Source organism: Oryzias melastigma, linkage group LG18 (assembly GCF_002922805.2).
Source record: "Oryzias melastigma strain HK-1 linkage group LG18, ASM292280v2, whole genome shotgun sequence".
NCBI classification, from domain to species: domain Eukaryota; kingdom Metazoa; phylum Chordata; class Actinopteri; order Beloniformes; family Adrianichthyidae; genus Oryzias; species Oryzias melastigma.
Window position 1 is genome coordinate 21239569 of NC_050529.1, and position 24953 is coordinate 21264521.

The 24953-nt window shown below is 39.8% G+C and overlaps 1 protein-coding gene across 3 annotated transcripts in view; it reads right to left on the reverse strand.

The window, feature by feature from the left end:
• The window catches only part of sorcs2 (sortilin-related VPS10 domain containing receptor 2), a 310471-nt gene that overhangs the window by 194715 nt on the left and 90803 nt on the right, over positions 1 to 24953 (reverse strand). For all 3 annotated transcript variants that reach the window (XM_024288225.2, XM_024288228.2, XM_024288226.2), the window contains exon 2: positions 16801 to 16868. In XM_024288225.2, coding sequence (XP_024143993.1) covers positions 16801 to 16868 — 68 coding nt within the window. The remainder of the gene's footprint in view (positions 1 to 16800; positions 16869 to 24953) is intronic.

The following is a 24953-nucleotide window of genomic DNA, read 5'->3' on the forward strand; positions in this document are numbered from 1 at the left end:
TTAGGAAGATAAAGGCATTATTTTTTATTACTGAAGTACCGCAATAAGCACCGAAAGGGAACCGAAACAAAAGAACCGCGGTAGCACCAGAACCACATCAGAACCCATCGGTGCCCAACCCTACTGATTTCACGAACTAAAAAATCTACTCAATATGAATGTTTTATGTCTATTTGTGACTCTACTGTATACTCATGATGAAACATTTCATTGTTTTGCAAAAAGTGTTCAAGCCCAAAGCATAGTGGACTATATTCGCCAATCTAGTGAGCATTGATGCACACTGGTTTTCGCAAAGACTTCTGGGAAATTTCTAATTTCAAATTGTAGATTCTCACAGCACAACAAAACAGCTAACGCACTATAAAGTGCAGGGGTCTGCGACCTTTAGAGGAGCTTTCACACCGAACGCGATTCGCACTACAAATTCACGTGTCCCACCCCTCTATTGCCGCACGGCCAATTCGCTACTCGCCGCCTCTAAAAAAATGTGGGAGGAGCTACCAGCCCTGTCTGTGCATATCTCACTAGGAATGAACAAAAGACACAGGATGGCGAGGAATAAGGTTTATTTATGGTGACCCATGTTTGGGTTATGACTATTGTTAAAACATTTTCCCGGTACAGGGGCTGTGTCTGTATGACAGCCGCTTCCACTGTGTTTCTGTGTCTCTGTGGCTGAGCTTGTAAGCTCACTGTTTCGTATTAGTCCGAGGGGGGAAAATAAAATTAGGAGACCTTTTTTCTTTTTTTTAATGTCTCAATGAGGCCAGAGCCGGCAGCCTCTGAAACCCGTAGCGGCTCTCTGTCTGCCGGCATATCGAGCAAGTGAGCTTCGCCGCAGGAGCAAAAGCCGCCGATCTGTCCAGACTGTATTCTGCGTTTACCCAAAAGTATGTGTCCTTTACATCCATTTTGCTCATGACCCGATTAGTCGACTAATCAGAAAAAATAATCAGGGATTAGTCAACTATTAAAATAATCGTTTGTGGCAGCACTAGGGAGCAGGAAGGGAATGTGGACATAACCTTTATATTCTTTATTTTGGTTGTTCATTCATTTTAAAACAGCAGCCAAAACATGAATAAATGGCAGAAACACTTTTCTAATGGCAAAACAAAGAAACTACAGTAACCAGCAACGCCACCAAAACACCACAAGCATAAAGACTACAACAAAAAAATATCACCCAACTCTGAAAGTCTCACAGCTTTTGAGCGATGGTATTTCTTCACAGCATCATTAATGTGATAATGGCTGTTGTTTTATGGTAATTGTGCGTGCTGTGTTTTAGAAAGCCTCATTGTTCAGAGGACAGTCAGCTCATAAACAAAGTTTATGAAAAGCCATTTAACTCCTTTAATAGAATGATAAAAATGACCCAGTAATTACAGAACGTCTTTCTGCTCCACGTTTCTGTTAAAGCCAGTGAAAAAAGTCAGAAATGAAATGTTAATGCTCGTGTCTAAATATCTGCATGACAACGAAACTGCTGCTGATGCTTTTTAAAGACGTATTATTACTAAACACAACAAACGCCTGCAATGAGTCGCTTCAGGGTCTGTTTTTTCAGGTGAGAAGATTCTGATGTTTTTGCAGTTTTCATAATTATAAACTTTGACATTCACCTTTATGCTCCTGTTATTTTGAGACTGAATTGCCATATTTCCTCATGAGGAGAACCTCACAAATGGCCTTAAAATATCCAAGTGATTATCACTGTTGCATTAAAGAAATGGACCAAAAATCTGCTTTGTTTATATTTTTTGCATTCTAAAAGAAGATTTTTAAACTATTCCATTAAGATATATTTACTTTTCATTGTGTTTTAGCATTATTTATGGTTTCTGTTGAGTATTCTTTTTTTCAGTCCAGCCCTGACTTCTCAGGTGCTTGAATGATTTATAAATGAAGACGGATTGGACTCCCACATGCTGCAGGAAGCTCTCAGAGATCATTAGAACCGAGAGAACGTAAAGTTTCATTTTTCCCCAGAGTGTGACTTCTTCTCAGACAACAGGATTACTGGTTCCTCCTGGAGTTTAGAGTCAAACGTGGGGTAACGCCCGAGCTTCCAGGTAACACTTTTCTCCTTTGTAGAGTCCTTTTACTGCTACATTCAGACGACAGATTCACTCTAGATCTTTGAAATTTGACTTCAAAATGTACGTTTTAATAAATGTTGTAGAAAGAACCTGAATCTTGTCTAATCCTATGTTGCTGTAGGTTTAGACTGTGGGGAGAAATCCCATGATGCACTGCAAGAAAACCCACTCCAAGGAAATTTGTGTTTTTAACATGTTCATGTGGCATTTTCCGGAAGATGGAGGAAATATATAAAGACGATTATAATTATTAAAATTGCCTTTCTGCTTAATTCTTTATTCACTTTGTTGTGAATCAGGAGCAGATGAAGAAACGCTGTTAGAAAAAGAGCGCATGTGTGACGTAGACGGAAAAATGTGTTGTTGTTTTCTTCAAATCAAGTCTCCATCTTAAACACACTGTTTCTGAACAAGCATTTTCTCTTGAATTATAACAAAATGAAATATTTTAGCAATTATTGATTGGTTTATGTGCATTGAATTACCAAAAATCAAAATGCATTAAAACGGCACCTGGATTAAATTGTGTGATTGTTTTGAATTCTTTGATTATGCTTTCTGTTGAATACGGCTTCACATTCCTGTGCTGGATTATAAAGCCTGTTATTGTGAAAATGATTTTTTTTTTTTTGATGTACAAATCCTGTTTTATTTTATTTGAGATCTGCTGAATTTGTTCTCTTATTTTATGAGAATCTGGGCCCAGGTTTAGTTTTGTTGCTTAAATTTCCCTCTATGAAAAAGCGCTGCAGTCCGTGTGTCTGCGCAGTTGCAGACGCCTCTGCCTTGTGTTGTGTCCAATCTGATACTTTGAGACAAAAATTCTCCAATTTTCCTTCTTTGTCCTGGATGTGGTGATGAAATGACCACAGGGTTCCTGAGCCTGAAGATCCAGGTGAGGAGTAATCCTCTACCTCCACAGTAGGAGGCGCTGCACCCATTGACCCCAACATACTAACACTGACCCACATAAACATCTAGAACTGAACATTTTTCTGGACTGTGAGGGCCTCTGTCATCTTCTCTGGATTGTGCAAATGAAATGTGAAGTCACGTTCAAGCTAAAGAATAAGTTGGAATCCTTGTTTTAAGAAAAAATGTTGGCATTGTTGGTAATGTTTTAAATACTGTATTAACACGTTCATTTTTGTTGATTAATCGTGTGCATTAATGTTAACACCCCTGTTATATATATATAATTTTTCTTATATTTTAACCTCACAAAAAATAATAACTCCACAGAACTTGAAGCAAACCCAACTACCTGGGCACATTTTCAAGTAATTTAGTCTAAAAATGATTATCGAAAACTATCACAATTTTTTTACAACATTTAGGAAAGAGAGCTGCAACTTCCAGCTTTTTCTGCCTTCATTATTACAAAAGATACATGAGGAACTGTACATCAATACTCCATATGGAGTCTCTCCTCTTTTTACATTTTTGGATGCTGGGGTGAAGCAGGATTTTTGTCGAGGAAGAAGTGTACCTTGGCTCAAAAAAGGTTGAAAAACAATCTCCTAGAGTCTGTGGCTGAGGTGGGTGGGAGGAAGACGCAACGGAAACTGGAATCCATAATGAGCAATCTTCTTCACCATCAGCATGGGACCATGGGAGTCTGGAGGAGCTCTTTTAGTCAGAGACTTTAACAAGGATCTTTATTCCTGTCCGCTATTAGACTCTATAAGTCATTGGACAATAGCGACTGTTGTTATTGTTTTTGTTAGGGATATTTGTGGTTTTAACATTAATCTGTCTGCTGTTTTTTAATAGAGTTATGGCTACAAGGTCATCCCCCCTTTGTTGGATCAATAAAGTTTTATTTTATGTTAGTCTTTACGCCAGTTGGGTTAATAAATGATGCAGTGACAGAGATAATGTTTGTTATGATAGCAGACAGATCCATCTGTTTCAGTCACTAAAAAATGAACTTATGCAAAGTATATCTTTAGAAAATGTAATTCTTAACAAAAGAAAAAAAAATAGACTTTTGAAAGTGTAATAGAATAACTGTCCTTAAGTCATTTTTTGTGAAATTAGGACAAGGATTAAAAAGAGAAAAGATGAATAAAAGATGAATGAAGTGTGAGGAGAGAGGGTCTAAAACAGTCCAGCCTCTGCAGCTCTGTACTCCCTGCCAGCTATTGTTTCCTGAGGATTTCCTCTCACAGCTGAAACAGCTACAAACCCAGAAGGACCTCCATCTTTGCTATCTAAGAACCGTGTTCCTCCTCGCTGAGGGAGTGTTGGAGGAAATGAAAAGCTCTTCCAGATGGCTCAGCTTGTAACCCCGTTCAGCCTCAGTAAAGAAGTGATCTGATGCTTCCACAAACCCAGCCGCACGCCAAGAGCACGCCTAAACAAGTAAAAAAAAAAAAAAAAAAACTTGCATCTAATACCGCACTCCACTTTCTGTGGTCTCGTAAACACACGCTCAATTCCACTAAGTTCTCTACAAGGTCACATGCTGGCGTGCGTCTCATCTTCCTGTTGATTTAGAGTCCAGACAGACGTTACTTTCCTGTTTCTTTTCATTAACCTTCATCTACTGACAGACTGTTTTTTTTTTTTTGGTCAAAGCACAAACTTTACATATTGTATGTCATTTAGTTGCTATGAAATGGAAAACTCGTGTTTAAATTAAGCACGCCGTGGTGACTAGATTAAGCAAATGCAGTTCTTACTGCTCTGTTATGTTAATGATGGTGTGTGATATGTTAAAAGCCTGAGCTGCCTCTACCACCTGCAGAAGTTTTCAGACAACACTCCCATCGCTGAGTGACATATGAAGATGACGAGGAGCATAAGAGGGTCATTGAGGATTTCGTCTGCTGGTAGAAAATTAACAGCAACAAGACAAAGGACAAAGGCTTTTACCTGTTTCCTCCAGGTAAAAGATGTTGAGACTGTGGATTCCTAAAAACTTCTGGATGTCCTGTGCAAGAATGGTCAGAGTCAACTCCTCCTGCTGAGGAGACCGAGGTTCTTTGGAGTTTGCAGGACTGTTAAAGACTTTTTAGGATGGAGCCCTCTTCTACGGAGTGTCTTACTGGTGGACGCACAGGCAGAAACCGGAAAATATTGCAAATATGGGGCTCTGATTAGGGATGTCCCCTAGAGTGGTCCAAGTGTCCAAGCGTCACACTCGTGGTACTGGACCGCAGAACGAAAAGAACGCAATCATAATAAACAACTTGTGTCTTATTTTGTGCAACAAATATTAGAACTTTAGTGCAACATTGCTGAAACCAGTGATATTATGTCTTTGACAGGCATTGACACCAACTGAATTGGAATTATCTGTAAAATTCAGTGTTAACAACAGCAGCACTACTCCTTAGTGCAAAATTGTTGTAAACAACAGAGCAAACATTAAATAAGCCAAGTACCTGCCAAGCACATTTGTGCTCATGACAGCCAGTCTCCCAACATGCGGCCCTTATCTACCTACAAAGGAACATCTCACCAAAGGATGACGAATATTATGTTTTACAGTCTCTTCAAATAAAAATAAAAGAATGATTTTTGGTGAGAACCCATTGATAACCAATTGCAGTACTGAAATGTTGCGATTTAACGTAATATTGATATTTTGGCACACTCCTAGTCTGGTGGTAGGTGGGTGGCAGTCAGGTGGCAGGCGGGTGGCAGTCCAGTGATTGGTGGGTGGTAGTCCAGTGACAGGTGGGTGGTAGTCCAGTGATTGGTGGGTGGCAGTCCAGTAACCGGCGGATGGCAGTCCAGTGACAGGTGGGTGGCAGTCCAGTGACAGGTGGGTAGGAGTCCAGTGACAGGTGGGTGGTAGTCCAGTGATTGGTGGGTGGCAGTCCAGTGACAGGTGGGTGGCGGTCCAGTGACAGGTGGGTGGTAGTCCAGTGACAGGTGGGTGGTAGTCCAGTGACAGGTGGGTGGTAGTCCAGTGACAGGTGGGTGGTAGTCCAGTGATTGATGGGTGGCAGTCCAGTGGCAGGTGGGTGGCAGTCCAGTGATTGGTGGGTGGCAGTCCAGTGGCAGGTGGGTGGCAGTCCAGTGACAGGTGGGTGGTAGTCCAGTGATTGGCGGGTGGTAGTCCAGTGATTGGTGGCAGGTGGGTGGGAGTCTAGTGGCAGGCAAGTGGTAGTCCAGTGATTGATGGCAGGTGGGTTGGAGTCTAGTGGCAGGCAAGTGGTAGCCCAGCGACAGGCGGGTGGCAGTCCAGTAGCAGACAGGTGGCAGTCCAGTGACAGGCGGGTTGCAGTCCAGATACAGGTGGGTGGGAGTATAGTGGCAGTCCAGTGGCAGGCAGGTGGCAGGTAGGCAGTAGGGAAATAATAGATAGGAGGGTCTCCAAGGTCCCCACAATCTTCTAATGATCGACCGATTTCATGTCAACACCAATATTTTACACCAACCTTCTACCACCCATGAGTGCATGCACTAGTTTTGGGTAGTTTGGATAGTCCAGTGTAAATACCAAATGCTAAAATTATGTGTAAAAGGCCTGTTAGCGTATTTTTAAACATGAATCACATGCTCATTGTGAATGTAGCATTGGGCACATTTGTTAAAGGAATTGAGGGTAAAACTAAAAACGTCTCATGATTTATTTCGAGTTCCAAATGACAAAACAAGAGTCCACATGTGTTCGTAGATTTAGCAGTTTTGTTTGATAGCAGGCCACATATCCAGCCATGCTATTCCTACAAAAAAACCCAAATGTTCCTTTCAAGTGTCCACAGAGGGCTGATCCTCAAGAAGAATTATTACATTTAACCCAACACACAAAATCCTCTTCTGTCTTTGATAAGTTTTAGTTTCCAAATCCTGCACACCTTCCCTGTAATGGCCGTGTCCAGGAGTGGGCTGTGACCCAGCAGTGTTTCTCTGGTCCTGTGTGATCAGAGAGCGGACCCACAGATATAATCTCACAGATGGGGTCTTTCTGTCTTGTTTCTCTTCATGTTCCCCCTCTCCAGGCTGTGAAACAGCCACAGAGCAGGGAAGTGATGAAGCGGCGGAGGTGAGGGGTGTCAGGATGAAAGGGAAATGACGGGTCGGAGTATTTACATCACCCCAGACCATCTGGATGCAAGGAGAAACACTGAGAGAATAAAGAACGAGAAAGAAAAAAAAATGTCCGGAATGAATCTGAAATGTTTACAGGGAGGAAAAGATGAGCAAAGGGGAAAAGGAAGAGAAGAATGAAACATGTTCTCTTGATTAGGCCCAGAAGCGCCTTTCCTCTCTGTGGCACTCCTGATGCTTTCGTTTGGAGAAATGTGATCCGGACTGAAGGGTGAGCAAATCATCAACACATTTGGAATGGAGAAACAAATGTGTGCGTGTCTCAGTGTGTATGCTCTCCAACATCTGAAACAGACTGATAAAAGAGGCATCAAAGTGGGAACGGAGCTGTGGCACGGCTGTTAGCCGCTAAACCCAAGAAGAACTGCTTCAGAGCGTTGAGTCATATCACGCCACTGACCGGAGCATCAAGTTTCCATCAACAAATACTCCGTCTTCCTTTCATTTGTGCCTGTTGGTGGTTGATACTGACATGGATCAGATTTGAAGCTACACATTGGAACTGCGTGTTGCTGTTATAATCTGTTCTGGTCTGCACAAACTCATTTCACCTTTTGTTGACTTTTTTTGTCATTTTTGGACAAAAAGTTGTGTTGAACTTTTATTCATTGAAAGTGTAAAACTTGCTGAAATTCCTTCTTTTTCTGCATTTGTAAAGAGGTCATGCAGGTTTCATTACTCAGATGATTATAGATGGGACTCAGCTGTGTCATGAGTCTTTGTTAGTTTGGCAAAATGTTCAAAATATACATGGAGTTTGCTTTTCTTCTTTAGTTTAGCTCCAATAAACCCCCTCAAGGCTATCCAGTCACGTTTTTAGATTTGATCATTGACTGTATATGATAATTGGACTGAGTGACCCCTCTCCCTGGAGTTACAGACAGGAAGTACCTGCTGGCTCCAAGAAGCTAAAATCCCATAGACTTCTATGGAAGAATAACCAGCTATTACCCATTCTATTAGCCAGAATAATCATTCCTACTCTGATACCTTTTCTAACAGAACTCCTGAAACAAGTTAGTGAAAAATCTAAACCTGTGAAACTAAATTGAGTGGGAAAAAAAACTGGGAAATTTCAGCTGTAAGAACTTCACTCACAAATAATAAACTTTTACAGCTTCTGTCTAACATGTTTGAGGTCAGGTTGGAGATCTCCTATGATGAGCAGATTATAGCACACATTGATGTAATTTCAATTCAGTTTGATTGCTGTAAATTGTTCCATATTTGCATTTGATTATTAAATTGGAGATTCCAATTAGTCGTGAGCTGTTGCAGCTGAGGGAATGCTATGAAAGCTGTGGGTCTTTGACGCAGAAGCAAAAGCATGAACCCAAATGGGTCTATGTAATAGTTGACAGAGGACAACAACAAAAATAATATTTAATTTATATTTATATACTATATTAGAACTAGAAAAGTTGGATTACCTGCAAAAATACAAGCATGAATGCTTTTTGTAGTAGTTGCTGAATATGTTGAAGCTTTTTGCTAAAAATGGTGACGCAGTTTACTTTAATTGCTCAAGGAATTTTCTGAAAATGCAAAAGCTATTTGCTAAAAATTTTGTCAAAGAACTATAAAGTTGACCTACATTTCTGAACCATTTATAGTGCTTAAAAATATTCTATTCATGCCAATTTTGCAAAAAATATTTAGTGTGTTGCCTAAATATTAGCCCAACAAACCTTAGTAGAGGCTAAATTAGCCAAAAAAGCTAGCTTTTTGCTTAAATAGGCTACTAACTAAACTCCAAAATAGCCTAAAATTCCTCAGTAAACTAAATCACTCAAAAAAGTTAGCATGTTGCTAAAATATTAGCTAAACTCCAAATTAGCCTAAAAACCTAATTAGATAACAAACTAACCAAAAATGTTACCATGCTGCTAAACTATTAGCTAAACTCTAAATTAACCTAAAAAGACAAAGTAGATAACACACTCGCCAAAAATATTAGCATGCTGCTAAAATAGAAGCTAAACTCTAAATTAGCATAAAAACCTAATTAGATAACAAACTAGCCAAAAATGTTAGCATGCTGCTAAAATATTAGCTAAACTCTAAATTAGCCTAAAAAGACAAAGTAGATAACAAACTAGCCAAAAATATTAGCAAGCTGCTAAAATATTAGCTAAACTCTAAATTTACCTAAAAAGACAAAGTAGATAACACACTCGCCAAAAATGTTAGCATGGTGCTAAAATACAAGCTAAACTCTAAATTAGCATAAAAAGACGAAGTAGATAACAAACTAGCCAAAAATGTTAGCATGCTGCTAAAATAGAAGCTAAACTCTAAATTAGCATAAAAACCTAATTAGATAACAAACTAGCCAAAAATGTTAGCATGCTGCTAAAATATTAGCTAAACTCTAAATTAGCCTAAAAAACCTTGGTAGCTCCCAAATGAGCTAGCATAATGCAGCTCAATGTTATTTATTTTATTACTATAAAAAAATAAAACATAGCCCATAAATATATTTAAAGGCTTGTTGCTAATCTACTTAACATTTTAACATTTGAAGACGTTCTCATTAATTTCCTATAAGGGCATATTTGGCTCAAAATTCAAAAACTATAAAGTTTATGAATACCAGAAATACAAGCAGTAATCTCCTGAACGAGCTGAACGTTTTGATATCAAGATGACAGAAATTGCTGAGTTTTTTACCTGCCAAAAAACGTACAGAAAGCAGCAGGAGAATCATTATTGTGTGAATGTTTACTAAGCATTCACACATTTAGCTAGAAGTGTCAGTTCTGCGGTCACAGTCACACTTCTGGCTATTACAGGGTAAACGTTGCTTTGTGTTTTACTGAGGAAACCAAAGACAGAGCAGACATGTCAGCACACAGATAGTGGAGGAAGAGCGCTGTTTGGTGGAGAACTAATTACTAAGTCCCAGCTGTGATGCCCCCTACTGCTTAGCTTCTAGAAACCTTGAAAAGTCCTTATTTGCTTCCCGCTCTGAATCCACGGCTTCATTTCCCCCGCATTCATTGGGCTGAGTTTCTGCTGGAGAGCCTTTATTGCGCGCACACAAAAACAACAGAATTTGGAACAAATGTGGTGAAATTGAGGGCACAGGACAAGCAGGTACACGGCGGCAGGAGAATACTTCATCAAACAAACAAGGAGGGCCTCCAGGGCGGGAATCCAAGCAAACAAAAGGTACTGAGAAGAAAACAAAAGATTTGAAAAAACAGCAGAGCAGAGAAATGTGCAAATGAACAGACTGAGACGAGAAAAAAGACAAAGAGGAAGCTCTGAAGGTATCAGGAGAAAACATATTTTTAGCTGAAGTGGTAAAACACCTAATTAGGATCACATTTGACTAAAATTACACTGCAAATAATATTTCTAAAGATGACTGATTTGAAGTATGAAACTAGGCCACAAAAGATTAGACTGTGAAATGTAACAAATTCATGAAAAAAAAAAGTACAACACTCTAAAAACAGAGTCATTGTGTATAAATAAACATACTGGCACACAGGAATGAAAATGGACACCAGTAAAAATAAGTAGATGAAAGGAGGACATTTTATGAAAGCCATATGCTATGTTCACACCGTGCTAAAAATATCTTCTTAAACTCGAGTTTAGCGACAGTTCCACTACCTGACACTAGCACACGTACACCACGGACTGTTGGAAAAACGTGAGAGTTTTTAGGGCAGAAGCCTGAAACACACATACAGTATACTGTTGACTGAATATTCAATAGGCAGTAGAACTCCTCCCCTCTCGTGTTCCAAACAGGAAGTCTCCATCGGCTCCAAGAAGGTCAAAATCCCATAGACTTCCATTGAGAAATAGTTATTTCTCTATTTGTCAGAATAACCACTCTTACTCTGATACATTCTTCTTAACTACTTGATAATACTTTTTTCAAATCATTTTTCACAAGTTATTTAAGTTATAAACTGACCAATCAGATGCCTTAATAGACCATGTGGTGTCTGCTGGCCCCACCTCCAATGTTTGATTGACAGCTTCAAACTGCCCTCAGTGGGAGGGGTGTGGCCTTTGAACAAGCTCACTCGTGATTGGTGATAGTAGTTCTTAGAACATGACTCATCATTTTCAAAATGGCGGAAGGAATCAGGAAGCCGCAGGGATTTCGTGAAGGCATTTTCTATGGGTGATGTCAACACCTAATTTTGTCCAGGAAATTAATATAATTCTATGCATTTACAGACTTTTTACTGAAAGTGGTCATTACAGAAATGTAGCCTCAAAGACCCACTCCAATGAAAATGGTGTCTTTAAAGGGAAACCAAACCCTAAATCAACTTTTTTTTGTCTGTTTACACCTATAAATGGGGCTTTAAAAGTGCTCTCTGTTGGTTGTTGCTAAATTTTTGACAAATTACAATAAAATTGTTAAATTCCTGAAAATATATTCAAAAACCGTCTGTGTGCTGCCCCCTACAGGTTGAAACAAGGTATTATAGTAGAATTCTGTGATTGGTCAACTGGTGTAGCTCCATTATAATTTAACCAATTTTCACAAACCATGGCTTGAATTAAAGCTTAGAAAATGATTGATGTCGTGATATATTTACATTTCTATTATCTCTAAAAACTAAGCTGTAAATAGTGCAAGCCATTTTTCAGATGATAGAGGACATATCTGAAGAAAATTAGGCTCAAACTTGTGTATCTGAGAATTTCTTTATTCGTATCGTAAGCTGAGAGGGTTTACTCCGCACCAACAGTCCCCCTATAACTCAGAGGTAAATTTCTAATGAACTCCTGCCGCTCTGCAGAAACTATGTCCTAGAAAATGACAGGTTTTTATAATCTGGGAACACCTTTACAATAGATCAAAATATGACCAGGGTGGAACTTTAAAGACCTAAAATACACATATTTTTTTTACACTGAAGTATACTTGGACAAGGTGCAGAGTCAGACTGAGAAAACTTACCCACCTTTATTTTATTGACTTGTAACAACTGAACTTCCTGTCCAATAAACGGTCTGCAGGACCGGTTCATTCAAACTTCTGTCTAAACCCATCAGCTGAGTCTTACTTTTTTTGCATCCTGGCAAACGTTTTACCATCCAAACTGACTGTCAAGCACACAGGACGAGTATACAGTGTGGACTGAAATACTGCAGTATAATCCACTCGGTGCTGTAGGGCTAAGAGCATCCAGGGGATGCTGTGGAGCAGCATGCTGGCAACAGGTCTCCATCTTTCCTTTATGCTTTCTTTGTAACAGGAGCCTCAGGGTCTCATGCTCCGCTCAATAATAGATGATGGAGCAACTGTGAAGTGTGAGCACTTGATACTCCTGCTTTGTTTACTCTGTCTGTGCCCTGATCATGAATGAGTCATGGGCTAAAATTAACTTCTGACCCATAAAAGTTTAGTTTAATCATTTAGAAAGGTTATTTTAATCCAGTAGTGAAGACATTTTTGAAAGAAACAAATAACTAGTTAACCAGATTATGTTCATCGCAAGCTAATCAAATATTCTTGAAACATAGATTTCTAAGTTTTTTCTTTGTCTTGTGCTGCATTCACACTATACGTAATTTGTGCGTCAAAATTTGCATCTGCCGCCACTCTTTTGACCCATGTCAAATTTACTGCCCTGACGGGTTGACGCGGAGTAACCACAAATGTGTTTCTGGACTTCAGTTTTTGCCACATCTTGGAAAACATGGATGATGTTGTGCGAGTAGCTCAGGTTTATATGTTTTCGAGAGCTCTACAGAGGCACCAACAAGCATGTCACCTTGTGTGGTTTACCACGTAGTTCAGAATCCCTACTGGTGCGGTGTACTTTTAACTCCTGAAGGCAACGACTGGGTTACAGCCATTTTAAACGTTACTTCCGAATGTTTGTTTGTTTTTTAGGCTAATTTGGCATTTAGCTAATATTTTAGCTGGCTATCAGCTTCAGCGTTTTCAACTATCAGCTTTAGCATTTTCAACTATCAGCTTCAGCGTTTTTAAATATCAATTTCAGCATCTTCAGTGGCCAAATTCAGTTTACAGCATTCACACTAGAATTATTGCAGGTCATGTGATATATCTTGGTCATAATAATATTAAAAAGTTATGGTTTTAAAGTTTTAAAATTTTGGTTTTCGAGTGTTTAGTAAATGTTTATCTTGTTCGGTCCACGACCTAAGGTGTGCTCTGGATTTTGGCCCCCTGGTGGTTGAGTTTGACACTCCTGATCTAACACAATCTGTCAGACCGGGTTTTTTTCAAGGTCGACACCTTTGTGACGGAAAACCTTTTGTTTTTACATTGAGCAGAGTACATTGAGCTCCCGTTATAAAAATGACACACAGTTCTTCAAACCGTTAGCTTAGCCCGCCTTTACCCCTCCCCCAACACCACTAGAAATGCAGATGTGCTTCAGGAACGATAGTTTTTCTATATGTTACCCAAACTCTGGTTGGTTCCTGCCATGTAAACACACTAAAATGTTCTATACACGGTACAATGATTGTAATCTGAAATATTAGATTTCAGGTGAAGGTAAAAATGACCCCATAGATGATAGGTTCTGGTTGGTTGAGACCATGGTCGGTGTTGGTCTTTTTCCTGCTTGAAACCCCACAATGGTCTCATTCTTCACTCCCACATTCCTGAGTTTGGTGTTTTTACAAGAAGTACCTGTTTCAGAGCAGGCTACCCCGGCAGCGAGCGCACACGCTCATAATCAGGGTGTGAGAGTGGGGGGACGATTTATAATTCATGCCTTCTTCACGCTTCTTTTGAAGAGACGAGGGGGGCTGGTAGCCACGGCTCTGGGGGGCTTCACTGTTCCATTATGGATGAAGGGATCGACTGACGGGCTGGCACCTCTCCGTTCAGGAAATGTACCACCGAACAAGTCCATGAGCACGCCTGCTGACTCCCTGCTCCCAATCATCACAAGAGCTGCAGAGAATTTCTGTGAAGCCACATGTTTATTGATATTTCTGTACAAAAATAAAATGCACCTGTGTTTGTTTAAAGCCTTTTTTTCAGCGAGGAGTGCTCTGTAGTCAGTATGTGGACATTTTAGTGATATTCAAAATCTGTACAACCATTTATAACAATATTTCTCTTAAAGTTCCACTCACATCATCTTCTCATGTATTTTCAAAGCGTTCCCAGTGGTCTTTTAATTATGAATATGTAGTTTTTAGGACATAGTTTCTGCAGAGCGGCAGGAGTTCATTAGCTGCTGGACTGACGAAAGCTGTGTTTCCATTGATAATGAAATTGCGTAAATTAAATGTGTGATAATAAATCTGCTGAATGGAAATACGACAATTTAAAAAAAAAACTCACATTTTTCGAATAAAAAGTTTTAGCTGGATTTAGGTGGTTTCAAAATGAACGTATATAACAAAACTTCAAAGGAAACACTCATTAAAAAAAAAAAAAGAGTCACGTGACCAACAACACAAGAGGTCTCACAGCTCATCAAAAAGTGGGTGTGTCATGTGGAATTGTTGGATCATCTGTACAACCACCAACATTTCCCAAAATCTCTTCATCCGTAGTCGCTCCCATGAAGCTCGCCGCTCCCTGGTGTGAATAAGACGCCGGCGTCTCCTTTGATAGAGGATGATGAGCTCTAGTGTGATGACAGAAATTTCAATGTATCTGCTAAAAATCAAAGTATTGTTCACATCCATGTTTTTGAATGATTTATCGCGAGTTGGTTTCTGTTTATTCCCATGATTATGATTTAATGGAATCAGTGGATGTAAACGCAACCTTTTTGACCAATTGACATTCAACCAGAGATGTCATTCCAATGAGGTCATGACCATGACACTTGAGCTATTCACAGATCATGCCAAATCTGCTGAACTCTGCCCTCGAGGATGGATTAATCCTGATTTATGGAGGTAAATAGAAGTGAAGTCCTATTAAAAGAACATTTGCTGATTATGTGAATATAAAGGCAGAAAAAAGTTTAATTCATGATGTTTTTTAACCACCTAACAGTGTGCAGCTGTCAAACTGTAAAAAGTGAAATCTAAGTGACATGAACGATCTTAAAACAAACTCATTTCTTTATGGTGAAATCATTCTTTTCACTTAATAGATTTTATGCCAGATAATTTCCCTTATTTTAAGAATCTTGGTACTTAATTGTTGTTACTAAGATTTTATTACCTATTATGAGTAAAAACACTTAAAAATAAATTTTTTAACATTTTGAGAAAATTAATCGCAGAAATTATATTTTTATTAGTCAAAATGAACTTTATATAACTAAAAATGTACTAATTTGAAAATATTTGTGGTTTCTATGAGGCTAGATATTTTTAATTGTTTTGAAAAGTCTTGACAAGCCAGATTTTCTTGTTTTGTTGGCAGATAATTTTCTTATTTTTAGCAGTATTAACCTTATTTTTGGACTTTTTTCCCTTGTTTTTTAAAGCAGACTTTCTGCAGTGCAGACCGTGGAATTCCAGTTCTAAGAAAAACTCCTAAGACAAAGCGGTGTACATGTCAGGGACATGCTTGCAGCAGCGTGACAACGGACAAATATAAACTCCCGAGAGAGCTCGCCCAAACAAAACGGTCCGTCCAGCATCCGAGCCGCCGTTCGTGGGCGTTTATTAATAGACTCTTGTGTGTGCATGCGTTTTCCTGCAGCCGTCTCTGCTTAGCTCAGCCCTTCAGCTCCCAAAACTTCTCCCTTTGAAGTGGAGATTCCTCACATCTCAATCCTACGGAGCGAAATGCCAAACCCATTCCACCTTCTACCATCTCAGTTTGATCATAAACCAGAGGGATTTTACAGCCTGAAGGCTAAAAGTGGCCAGAAGGTCAAACTGCAAAATGTCTCAAACATTTAGAAACGTGAAGACAGCCAGTCTTCCAAACATGCTAATTTCACGGTAAGTTCTTTGCGCCGCCGTCGGGCAGCTGGCCAGCTTCTCTTGTTCCACGACGCGGACAGTCCGGCTTTCAATCCGCAGCATTATTCATAGACTGCCACAATTAAAACATCAACAGCAAAGGGGGAAAAATATGTACATTATTCATGTCTGTCCTCCAGGGAGACTTGTAGTCAGAGTTAATGAGAGGAGGACGCTTTGAAGTCATGGAGTCCTCAGCCAGCTGAACGGCGGGAATTAAGAACCACCAACAGACATGTTCTGCACCCTGCAAACGCTTTTCTCGTTTGCAAATTTTAACCACTACTGGAAATTTGAATCAAATTAGATTTCCTTTTGCCGTTTTTGTAAGGTCAGAATCCCAACAAAAAGATCTGGATGCAGAATAGAGGATAAAAAACAAGAAGAAAGCATGAAGACATTGGACGCTTGTTGGCGAGCATCAGCTCTGCTAAATACAGGAAGCTCTGCCAGCCAGACTTGACCCCTCCCCGTGTCGGCGAGAGCCTGCCACCCTGCCCTGTGCCATGCTGATACAGTATCTGCTGTAACAGATGCCCGCTCCAGCCCCGCAGCGCTTCTGTCCGCTCCCCGCGAGCTGCCTGCTGATGTTTTGTCTGCCGTGGAGCTCCGTTTCATCCCTGCACCACTGAACGGTCGCAGCGCGGCGGCTCTGTAAACCAGGCTGACCTCGCTGCATAAACCTCCATAAGCCCGAGGCCGGGCGCCACATAAAGACATCCGAGCTTTGTCCTACCTCCACAGCGAGCTCTCCAGCACCTTTGTGGAATCAGCGTGGTAGTATTTAGTCAGGATCAGGATGACCTGGAAGAAAACAGGTTGTGGTTATTTAATATCACGTAGATGTGAGAGATTTGAGGAGAAGTCCAGATGTGGATGTAGTTTGTTTTTTAAATATGCCAACTAAAAATCACACAAAGTAGACAAATATGTGACTTGATTGAGTCACGCGTTCATCTCCTATGAAGGCTGGCTTGGTGTCACAGAATCAGATAAACTCAACATCCATTTAAGATCTTGACTGCAAAGTAGAGCTGATTATTTTAATAGTCGACTAATCGGGTCATGCATAAACTGGATGTAAAACTAGGGATGTCCGGATCCAATCACGTGGTTGGGGACTCGATCGGAATCGGACTCCTTTGTCCAATCAGGATCGGATATTTCATTAATTCTCATTATGATCAGAGCTTTATATTTCATCTTATCATTGCGGATAAATACTCCACTAGAAGTCTGCATGTCATGAAAAAATCACAAAATGTCATTACCAGAAAACGCAGCAGAAAACGGCAGCAGCTCAACCAGAAGGCTAACTTGTAAATAAAGCTAGCTAAAAAGCTAACTTCCGGGACCAATAACTCTTTTAAAAACGCATTAAACTGACAGCAAGTGTCTCTATTGGTTTGTCCTAACTCAAACAACAACCTATAAAGGTATTCCAACAGAAAATGATAGTTTTTTTGTTTCTTTTTTAATGTGAAGCTCTTCATGCTGCAGACAGATGGCTAAACAGCAGCTGCTAACTGCTACATGCTAGCGCCGTGATTTAACTCCTTAGGACCCGAGCTGTCCTTTGATATGCCTGTTTTATTTATCTGACAGATAAATAACATTTAAGAAAATTAACTACTGTGGTAATAAAACCGAAAATGTGATGTCTTAAGAACCTAAAAATAAGCAAATAATCTTAAAAATAAATAAATAAATAAAACTAATAAATTAAAACTAATAATGATATCAGCTATTCATGAACACTCATCAAATTTTATTGTAAAACAAAGTCATAATTTTTTTTAAGAATTTTAAATGAGAACAGGAATCACATTTGGTCAAACATGTTCAATAGTTCTAAAGATATTAAAGCTAAAGTCACTAAACTTTATCACATGACTAATTATCACTTATATAACAAGAAAACTATATTTTTTTTCCTAGTTTATATTTGCTGTATTTTACTTGTTTATTAAAGCTACTTCACTGAAGTGTTTGATTTAAGTTTTTATTGATAAAAGAAGGTTAATGAAATATAAATAAGGGACAACACTAATCTGTTTCTTCAATTTATTCATGTTTTAAATGTCTTATAAAAGTATCGGATCGGGACTCAGTATCGGCAGATACACAAAATCAAATGACTCGGAATCGGATGGGGCCCAGAAAAACCTGATCGGGGCATCCCTACGTAAAACACACATCTTAACCATCATTGCCTTTAAACCAACTTAAAAAATCATGCAGCTTCTTTCCTTCTTTTGTTTCTGGTATTAAGACTAGAATAAATTAAATCTGTGGTTACCATCGGAAACATTCATTCATTCATTCATTTTCTAGCTTTGTCCCTGTCGGGGTCGCGGGGGTGCTGGAGCCTAACCCGGCTACTGAAGGGCGAAGGCGGGGTACACCCTGGACAGGTGGACAGGTCACAGGTCGCCAGTCTGTCGCAGGGCCTCAATCACACACCCATCCACTCTCACATTCACACCTAGGGGCAATTTAGAGTCGCCAATTAACCTATGAAGCATGTTTTTGGACGGTGGGAGGAAGCCGGAGTCCCCGGTGAAAACCCACGCATGCACGGGGAGAACATGCAAACTCCACACAGAAAGGTCCCAAATCCCCCAGCCGGGAGTCGAACCGGGGCCTTCTCGCTGTGAGGCGAGAGCGCTAACCACTGCGCCACCGTACAGCCCCCAATCTGAAACAAAGGAAATATACTGGACGTATGGTTAGGACCCCTTCCACTTTTTGACGGTTTGGGTGTCCTTAACTCATTGTTTTTTGACGACCAATTAAAATATGGGTCACCAACGTGGAACCGTTACCGGATTAGGAGTAAGTCTCGCATCCACTGAGTAGTACGGTATGGCAGGAGTAGTACGGGAGGGACCAACTCATTCTGAGCGGTTTGTTTTCACTGGTGTAGACCACTAGCGTGTCACTGTAGTGCGACGACTAATAAAGCAACAACAATGGAGGTCATCCAGCAGCTCGTCTTTTTCTTGCTTTACTTTTTATACATCAGGTATATAATTTAATGTTAAGAGGAAAACAGAAACGTTAGCTTAGCGCTATACTGGTGCTTTCTAATGTCGTCACTTTCTGCCAATCTGTATATCCATCCATCCATCTTCTTGGCCGCTTCTTCCCTTTTCGGGGTCGTGGGGGTGCTGGAGCCTATCCCAGCTACTGATGGGCGAAGGCGGGGTACACCCTGGACAGGTCGCCAGTCTGTCGCAGACCAATCTATATATCTAAAATAAAATGTGTTCACATTTAACAAAGAGCTAATAACAAATCAATAAATAAATGCACAGGAAAGGTAGCCTACTCATCTAATCACAAGGGTCACTTTCTGCACATCTTCTGTTGAAGAGATTTCTCCTCCACATGGTATCAACTACAACTGCTGCTGTTTTAAAAAAAAAAATCTGTTTGATCATCTTTAAAAATGATAAAAAAATTATATGATAAGGGTGAAATATTATGATAACAACGTTTTTTGGAGCATCAGTAGATAATGTGCCTCATTTTTCCATGTGGGTCTGACAGATAAGATGAGTGTTCATCTCTGATAGCAAACTGCCAGAAGGTCAGTCAGGGTGGCTGGGCCCAGAGCGATTTCTGACAGGCTGTTTTCTGACAGGCTGTTTTCTGACGTCTGCCTTCAGGCAGCAGGTGGGCTGATTGACCAGAACCAGATGTCAACAGCAGCAAATGTAAATGGTCTCTGCTCCCATGATGGAGACTCTCTGCTGCAGCAAGAAATTAAAAATCTCAAGTTCAACATCTTCTTTTTAGACCTACTATAGTTTATGGATTTAGTGGTGCCACAAAAGATTATTTAATAGTCGACTAATCACTGATTATTCATTCTGATTCGTTGACTAATTAGGTAAAGCACATCTTAACCATCATTAGCTCTAAAATAGATATATAGCATTGTCTGTGAAGATGCTAGTGTGAATGCTGGAAGCTGAAGATGCTAGTTCTGATAGCTAAAAACACTGAAGCTGATAGCTAGCTAAAATATTAGTTAAATGCCAAAATAGCCTAAAAAACAAACAAAAAGCCTAAATTAGCCAACGTAGCTAGCATGTAGCTAAAATTTTAGCTAGACTCCAAACTAGCAAAAAAAACTGAAAAAAATCCTAAATTTGCCAAAATAGCTAGCATGTAGCTAAAATATTAGCTAATCTCCAAAATACCCTAGAAAACCTTAATAAAAACCAAAATAGTCCAAAAAGATATCAGAATGCCATTATAACTTTCAACTTTACTACACTCTGACTCCATATAATGTAAAGTAACGACTAATCGACTGATAAATTAGTCGCCAACTATCCATCCATCCATTTTCCTGACCGCTTCTTCCCTTTCGGGGTCGCGGGGTGCCGGAGCCTATCCCGGCTACTGATGGGCGAAGGCGGGGTACACCCTGGACAGGTCGCCAGTCTGTCACAGGGCCTCAATCACACACACATCCACTCTCACATTCACACCTAGGGGCAATTTAGAGTCACCAATTAACCTATGAAGCATGTTTTTGGACGGTGGGAGGAAGCCGGAGTCCCCGGTGAAAACCCACGCATGCACGGGGAGAACATGCAAACTCCACACAGAAAGGTCCCAGCCGGGAGTCGAACCGGGGCCTTCTCGCTGTGAGGCGAGAGCGCTAACCACTGCACAACCGTGCAGCCCTAGTCGCCAACTATTTTAATAAATTGATTAGTCATTGATTAGTCGACTAATCGTGGCAGTTCCTTAAATTTCAACAGAACAGGAGCCTAAACCTTTCAGACAGCATCTGAGGTAAAATAGAGGAAAGAGTTGAGGAAAAAGCAGGTAAACACCCGGTTGTGTCCAGCTCAGATTGGGTTCAAGCATTGTGACTCATGAAAAATACCCTCAGATATAAAAAGATTTCCACAAACACCTTTTCTTCTCTGTCGGGTGATTTGCACACCGAAAGTCTTTTATTTATTTTTATTTAGGTCTCAGCTCACACAAACATTAAACCTTTAGCAAATTTTCTAAGGACGTTCCACAGACTTAGGGAGATCCAAACTGAGCTTTGAGAGCTTTGGACAGATTTTCATCACTACCACAGAGACAAAGATCTCTATTTGAAAGTCAAAGTAATGAGTCCAAACAGTCCAAATGGTATTTTTCCCTCCCCAGCATGTCGTTCCAATGAGGATTCAGGTAGGACTTATGTGCATTTGTGAGGAGCACAGTGAAGCTCTCTGAGTCATTGGGCATGTAGGAAGTGTTTCCTGATTGGTCCCTGGCCCTCCGTGACATAACTGGTGTCTCTGGAAACTGGCTGTCCGCCTCTGCACAGCTGTCCGTCTGCTAATGAGACACTGGTGCAAAGCTTGACACTCGTACTGCACAGACAGAGTCCCTCCACGCGAGGATTACATCTACTCTGCCTCACCATTAACAGCAGATCCTCCGAGGAAACGGGGACTTTTTCTCCAACAGCTAGGCCTTATTTCATATTTTTATTAATGGTTCAGTGATTTAATAAAGAATATGTTATTATTGCAAGATTAGAAAAAGCCATAAAAACCAAAATATTTTACTCTTGAAACAAACCATTTTGTTATTTCACCAGAAATTAGGGAGATTTTTTCAGCAGACTCCTGGCCAATTAATAAACAACAAATGTTTGCCTTGAAACAATTAAAGAAACAAACTCTTTTGGTATTTTCACATTTTTGTGTTGATCTTAAAAACGATCCAAATCACGTGTTCAAGTCAAGGCCCGGGGGCCGAATCCGGCCCTCCGGGTGATTCTGTCCGGCCCTCCAGTTAATTTTATGCTGTGTTTATTAATGACCCGATGTTATCTTGCAGTTTTGAATAACTTGTATCATTTTGACAAAATATTTTTTTTATGGAAAGTAAAATATAGAAAGTTATTTAAGGTTTTAGTTGATTTGTTCTAGAATAATATTCCTGCTTTTTTATTTTTCTGAATTATGTTAAAAACTTACGGTTTTAAAGTTTTAAAAATTGGCATTCTGTTGCTTTTTGGACTATTTTGGTATTTACTAAGAATTTTTAGGCCGTTTTGGAGCTTAGCTAATATTCTAGTTACATTCTAGCTGTTTTGGCTAATTTAGGCTTTTCTATTTGTTGTTTTTTAGGCTATTTTGGAGTTATCAATTTCAGCATCTTCAGCAGCCAAATTCAGTTTAGCACTCTAGCATTATCACAGGTAATGCTATGTATCTGGTTCATAATTATGTAAAAAGTTTATGGTTTTAAAAATGTAGCTTTAGAGTGTTAAATAAATGTTTTTCCTGTTCGGCCTGCAACCTAAGGTGTGTTTTGGGTTTTGGCCCGTTGGGCGATCAGATTCGACACCTCTGATCTAAATGAAGAAGTTCTAACTGAATGTCATCCCTGTCAGACTATATATTCACCCAAATGCCAACAGAGACTCCTGCCCGTCTGCCCACATGTTGAGTCATTCTTTCAAAGTTCCTTCCAGTTGGAAAATCATTTTTCCAAGAGTGCATTTATGCATAAATCACCTCTGGAGGGAAGCGGAGCGAGAATTTATCAGGCAGCCGCAGAAATATAACAGCGGGAGAGTATATGAGTCAGATTTTTGTGTCCTCTTGTGTCCACGGCGTTGAGTTACAACTAGGATTTGGCATCTTTGTACCACAACTCACCCAATAGACTAATGAGAAAAACTGGCAACAGCTAAGCAGCTCTTTAATTCAGTAAACAAAAAGTAATTCTACAAGTTTTCATGCAACATAAAGCAAGTCACACAGTCTAATGCAGCAGTCTGTAACCTCCGATGTTATCCTTTATGAACATTTGCTTTGCATTCATCATATTACAAAGAAAAATGGCATTTTTCAAATATGTGAAATTGTTTTGACAGATACTTGTATGACTTCCTTTCAAAATAAGACTTCCTGTGCCAAACAGGATCATTCCAGTCCAGCTGATGTCCTGTGAAAGGTTTGAACAACACAAGGCAAATATTGCATTTTATCTCATTATATTTTAGAATTACTTTAGTCATCCTTTTTCCTTCTTAATAGTGCTATTAACCTGACTTAAATGGTTTATGGTGAAGTATAAAACTTGTATAAAGATTATACAAATATATTATAACTTAGCAAATCCAAATCAATGTTAACTCAACCTAAAAAGAGCCACATGTGGCTCTGGAGCCTCAGGTTGCAGATCTATAGTCTAATGGGATAAATGTGGAAGTGAGACGATCAAGAACTCAATAGAACTCAATGTTTCCAAGAGAAAAGGCAGACGAGTATTTAAGGACGTTTCCAGTGAACTTTGAGACCGCACGATGAAGGAAGTATTGCTCAATCCTGATCCTTTACAAAAACCACATTGTGAATCACTGTGGCTTTCTTGTTTGTAATCTTCCGGACACGCAGTCCAGTGGAGTTTATTAGGGAAAGTCAATTCCTGGTCAAGACCTCTGGATGACCCAAAACACCAGATCTACAAGAGCTCCTTTGAAAGGCAACCTCATGATTGAGTTGACCATGAACTCGGCTTGAGAAGCCGTGATTGTTCCCGACACATTCCCATCAACTGTCAATGGAGCTCAATGTTGGGACAGCAGCTCCGGTAGAATAAGGGGTCTCAGCCGGAGGACATAGAGAGGACACTCTTCCATTTTTGGTAAGAGTGGAACGCTACCGCTGCAATCTTCCAGACCAAAAACACCAAACTAGACCAGGGCTGCCACGATTAGTCGACTTATCAATGACTAATCGACTTTAAAAATTATCAACAACTAATTTAATAGTCGATTAGTAAAGTTGAAAGTTATAATGACATTATGCTAGCTTTATGGACTATTTTGGCATTTATTAAGGTTTTTTAGGCTATTTTGGAGTTTTAGCTAATATTTTAGCCTTCTTTCAGCTTCAGTTTTTTTCAGCTATCAATTTCAGCATCTTCAGCAGCCAAATTCAGCTTACAGCATTCACACTAGGATTATCACAGGTAATGCTATATATCTAGTTTTTAGTTAGTTTAAAGCTAATAATGGTTAAGATGTGTGCTTTATGTCCCGTTTGCACATGACCTGATTAGTTGACTAATCTGAAAAAATAATTGTTGATTAGTTGACTATTAAAATAATCGTTTGTAGCAGCACTAAACTAAACATTTGTCACGATGCATCAAATGCATCAAATCAAATCCATGAAATCTGTAAATTTTGTACTAAAAAAAAATCTTCTGATAAATCCTTGAAGTTCTTAGTAGTTTGTACCAATTAGTGTGGAGTTCAGTCCAGAAGCTGGATTTGGAGACACATCCCCGCCCGTTGTTTCCACAGTTTTTCAGGACCACATCTGGTTAACGCTGGACCTCCAGCATCTGTAAGTCACCTTTCCCCTCGTTACACTTTTACCACGGCTACAGATCGCTGCCATTCAATAAGCTGGCACAGCAGGAAGGAGAGGACTCCACTTTCAGACTTCTGTTCACACAAGACCAGCGCTGAAGAGCCTCAATGACATCTGGCTGCCAGGTGAAACGCTCTGGGAAAAGATGTCCTGTTTGATACTCTTTTCAGCCAAAACAGTCTGAATTTAAAATGAAAGTCAGACGCTGCGGGTCATAGATGTGTTTTTCTGCGGACCGGAAGGTCGTCCAGGTTCTGGTGATCCAGAGAGCTTCAATCGAAATCACTAAAGGTTCACCAGAGGAGAGTAGATGAAGTGGTCACGCCTCCTTTCAGAAAAATAGCCCAATTTTGACTCAAACTCCATTCCAAGCAGCATCAGTCACTCAAAATAATCACACACACTTTTCCAAAGTTAATTTTTCCTCACATGTTCCTGACATCTTGGTCAAAAATACACAAACGTTTCTGAATAA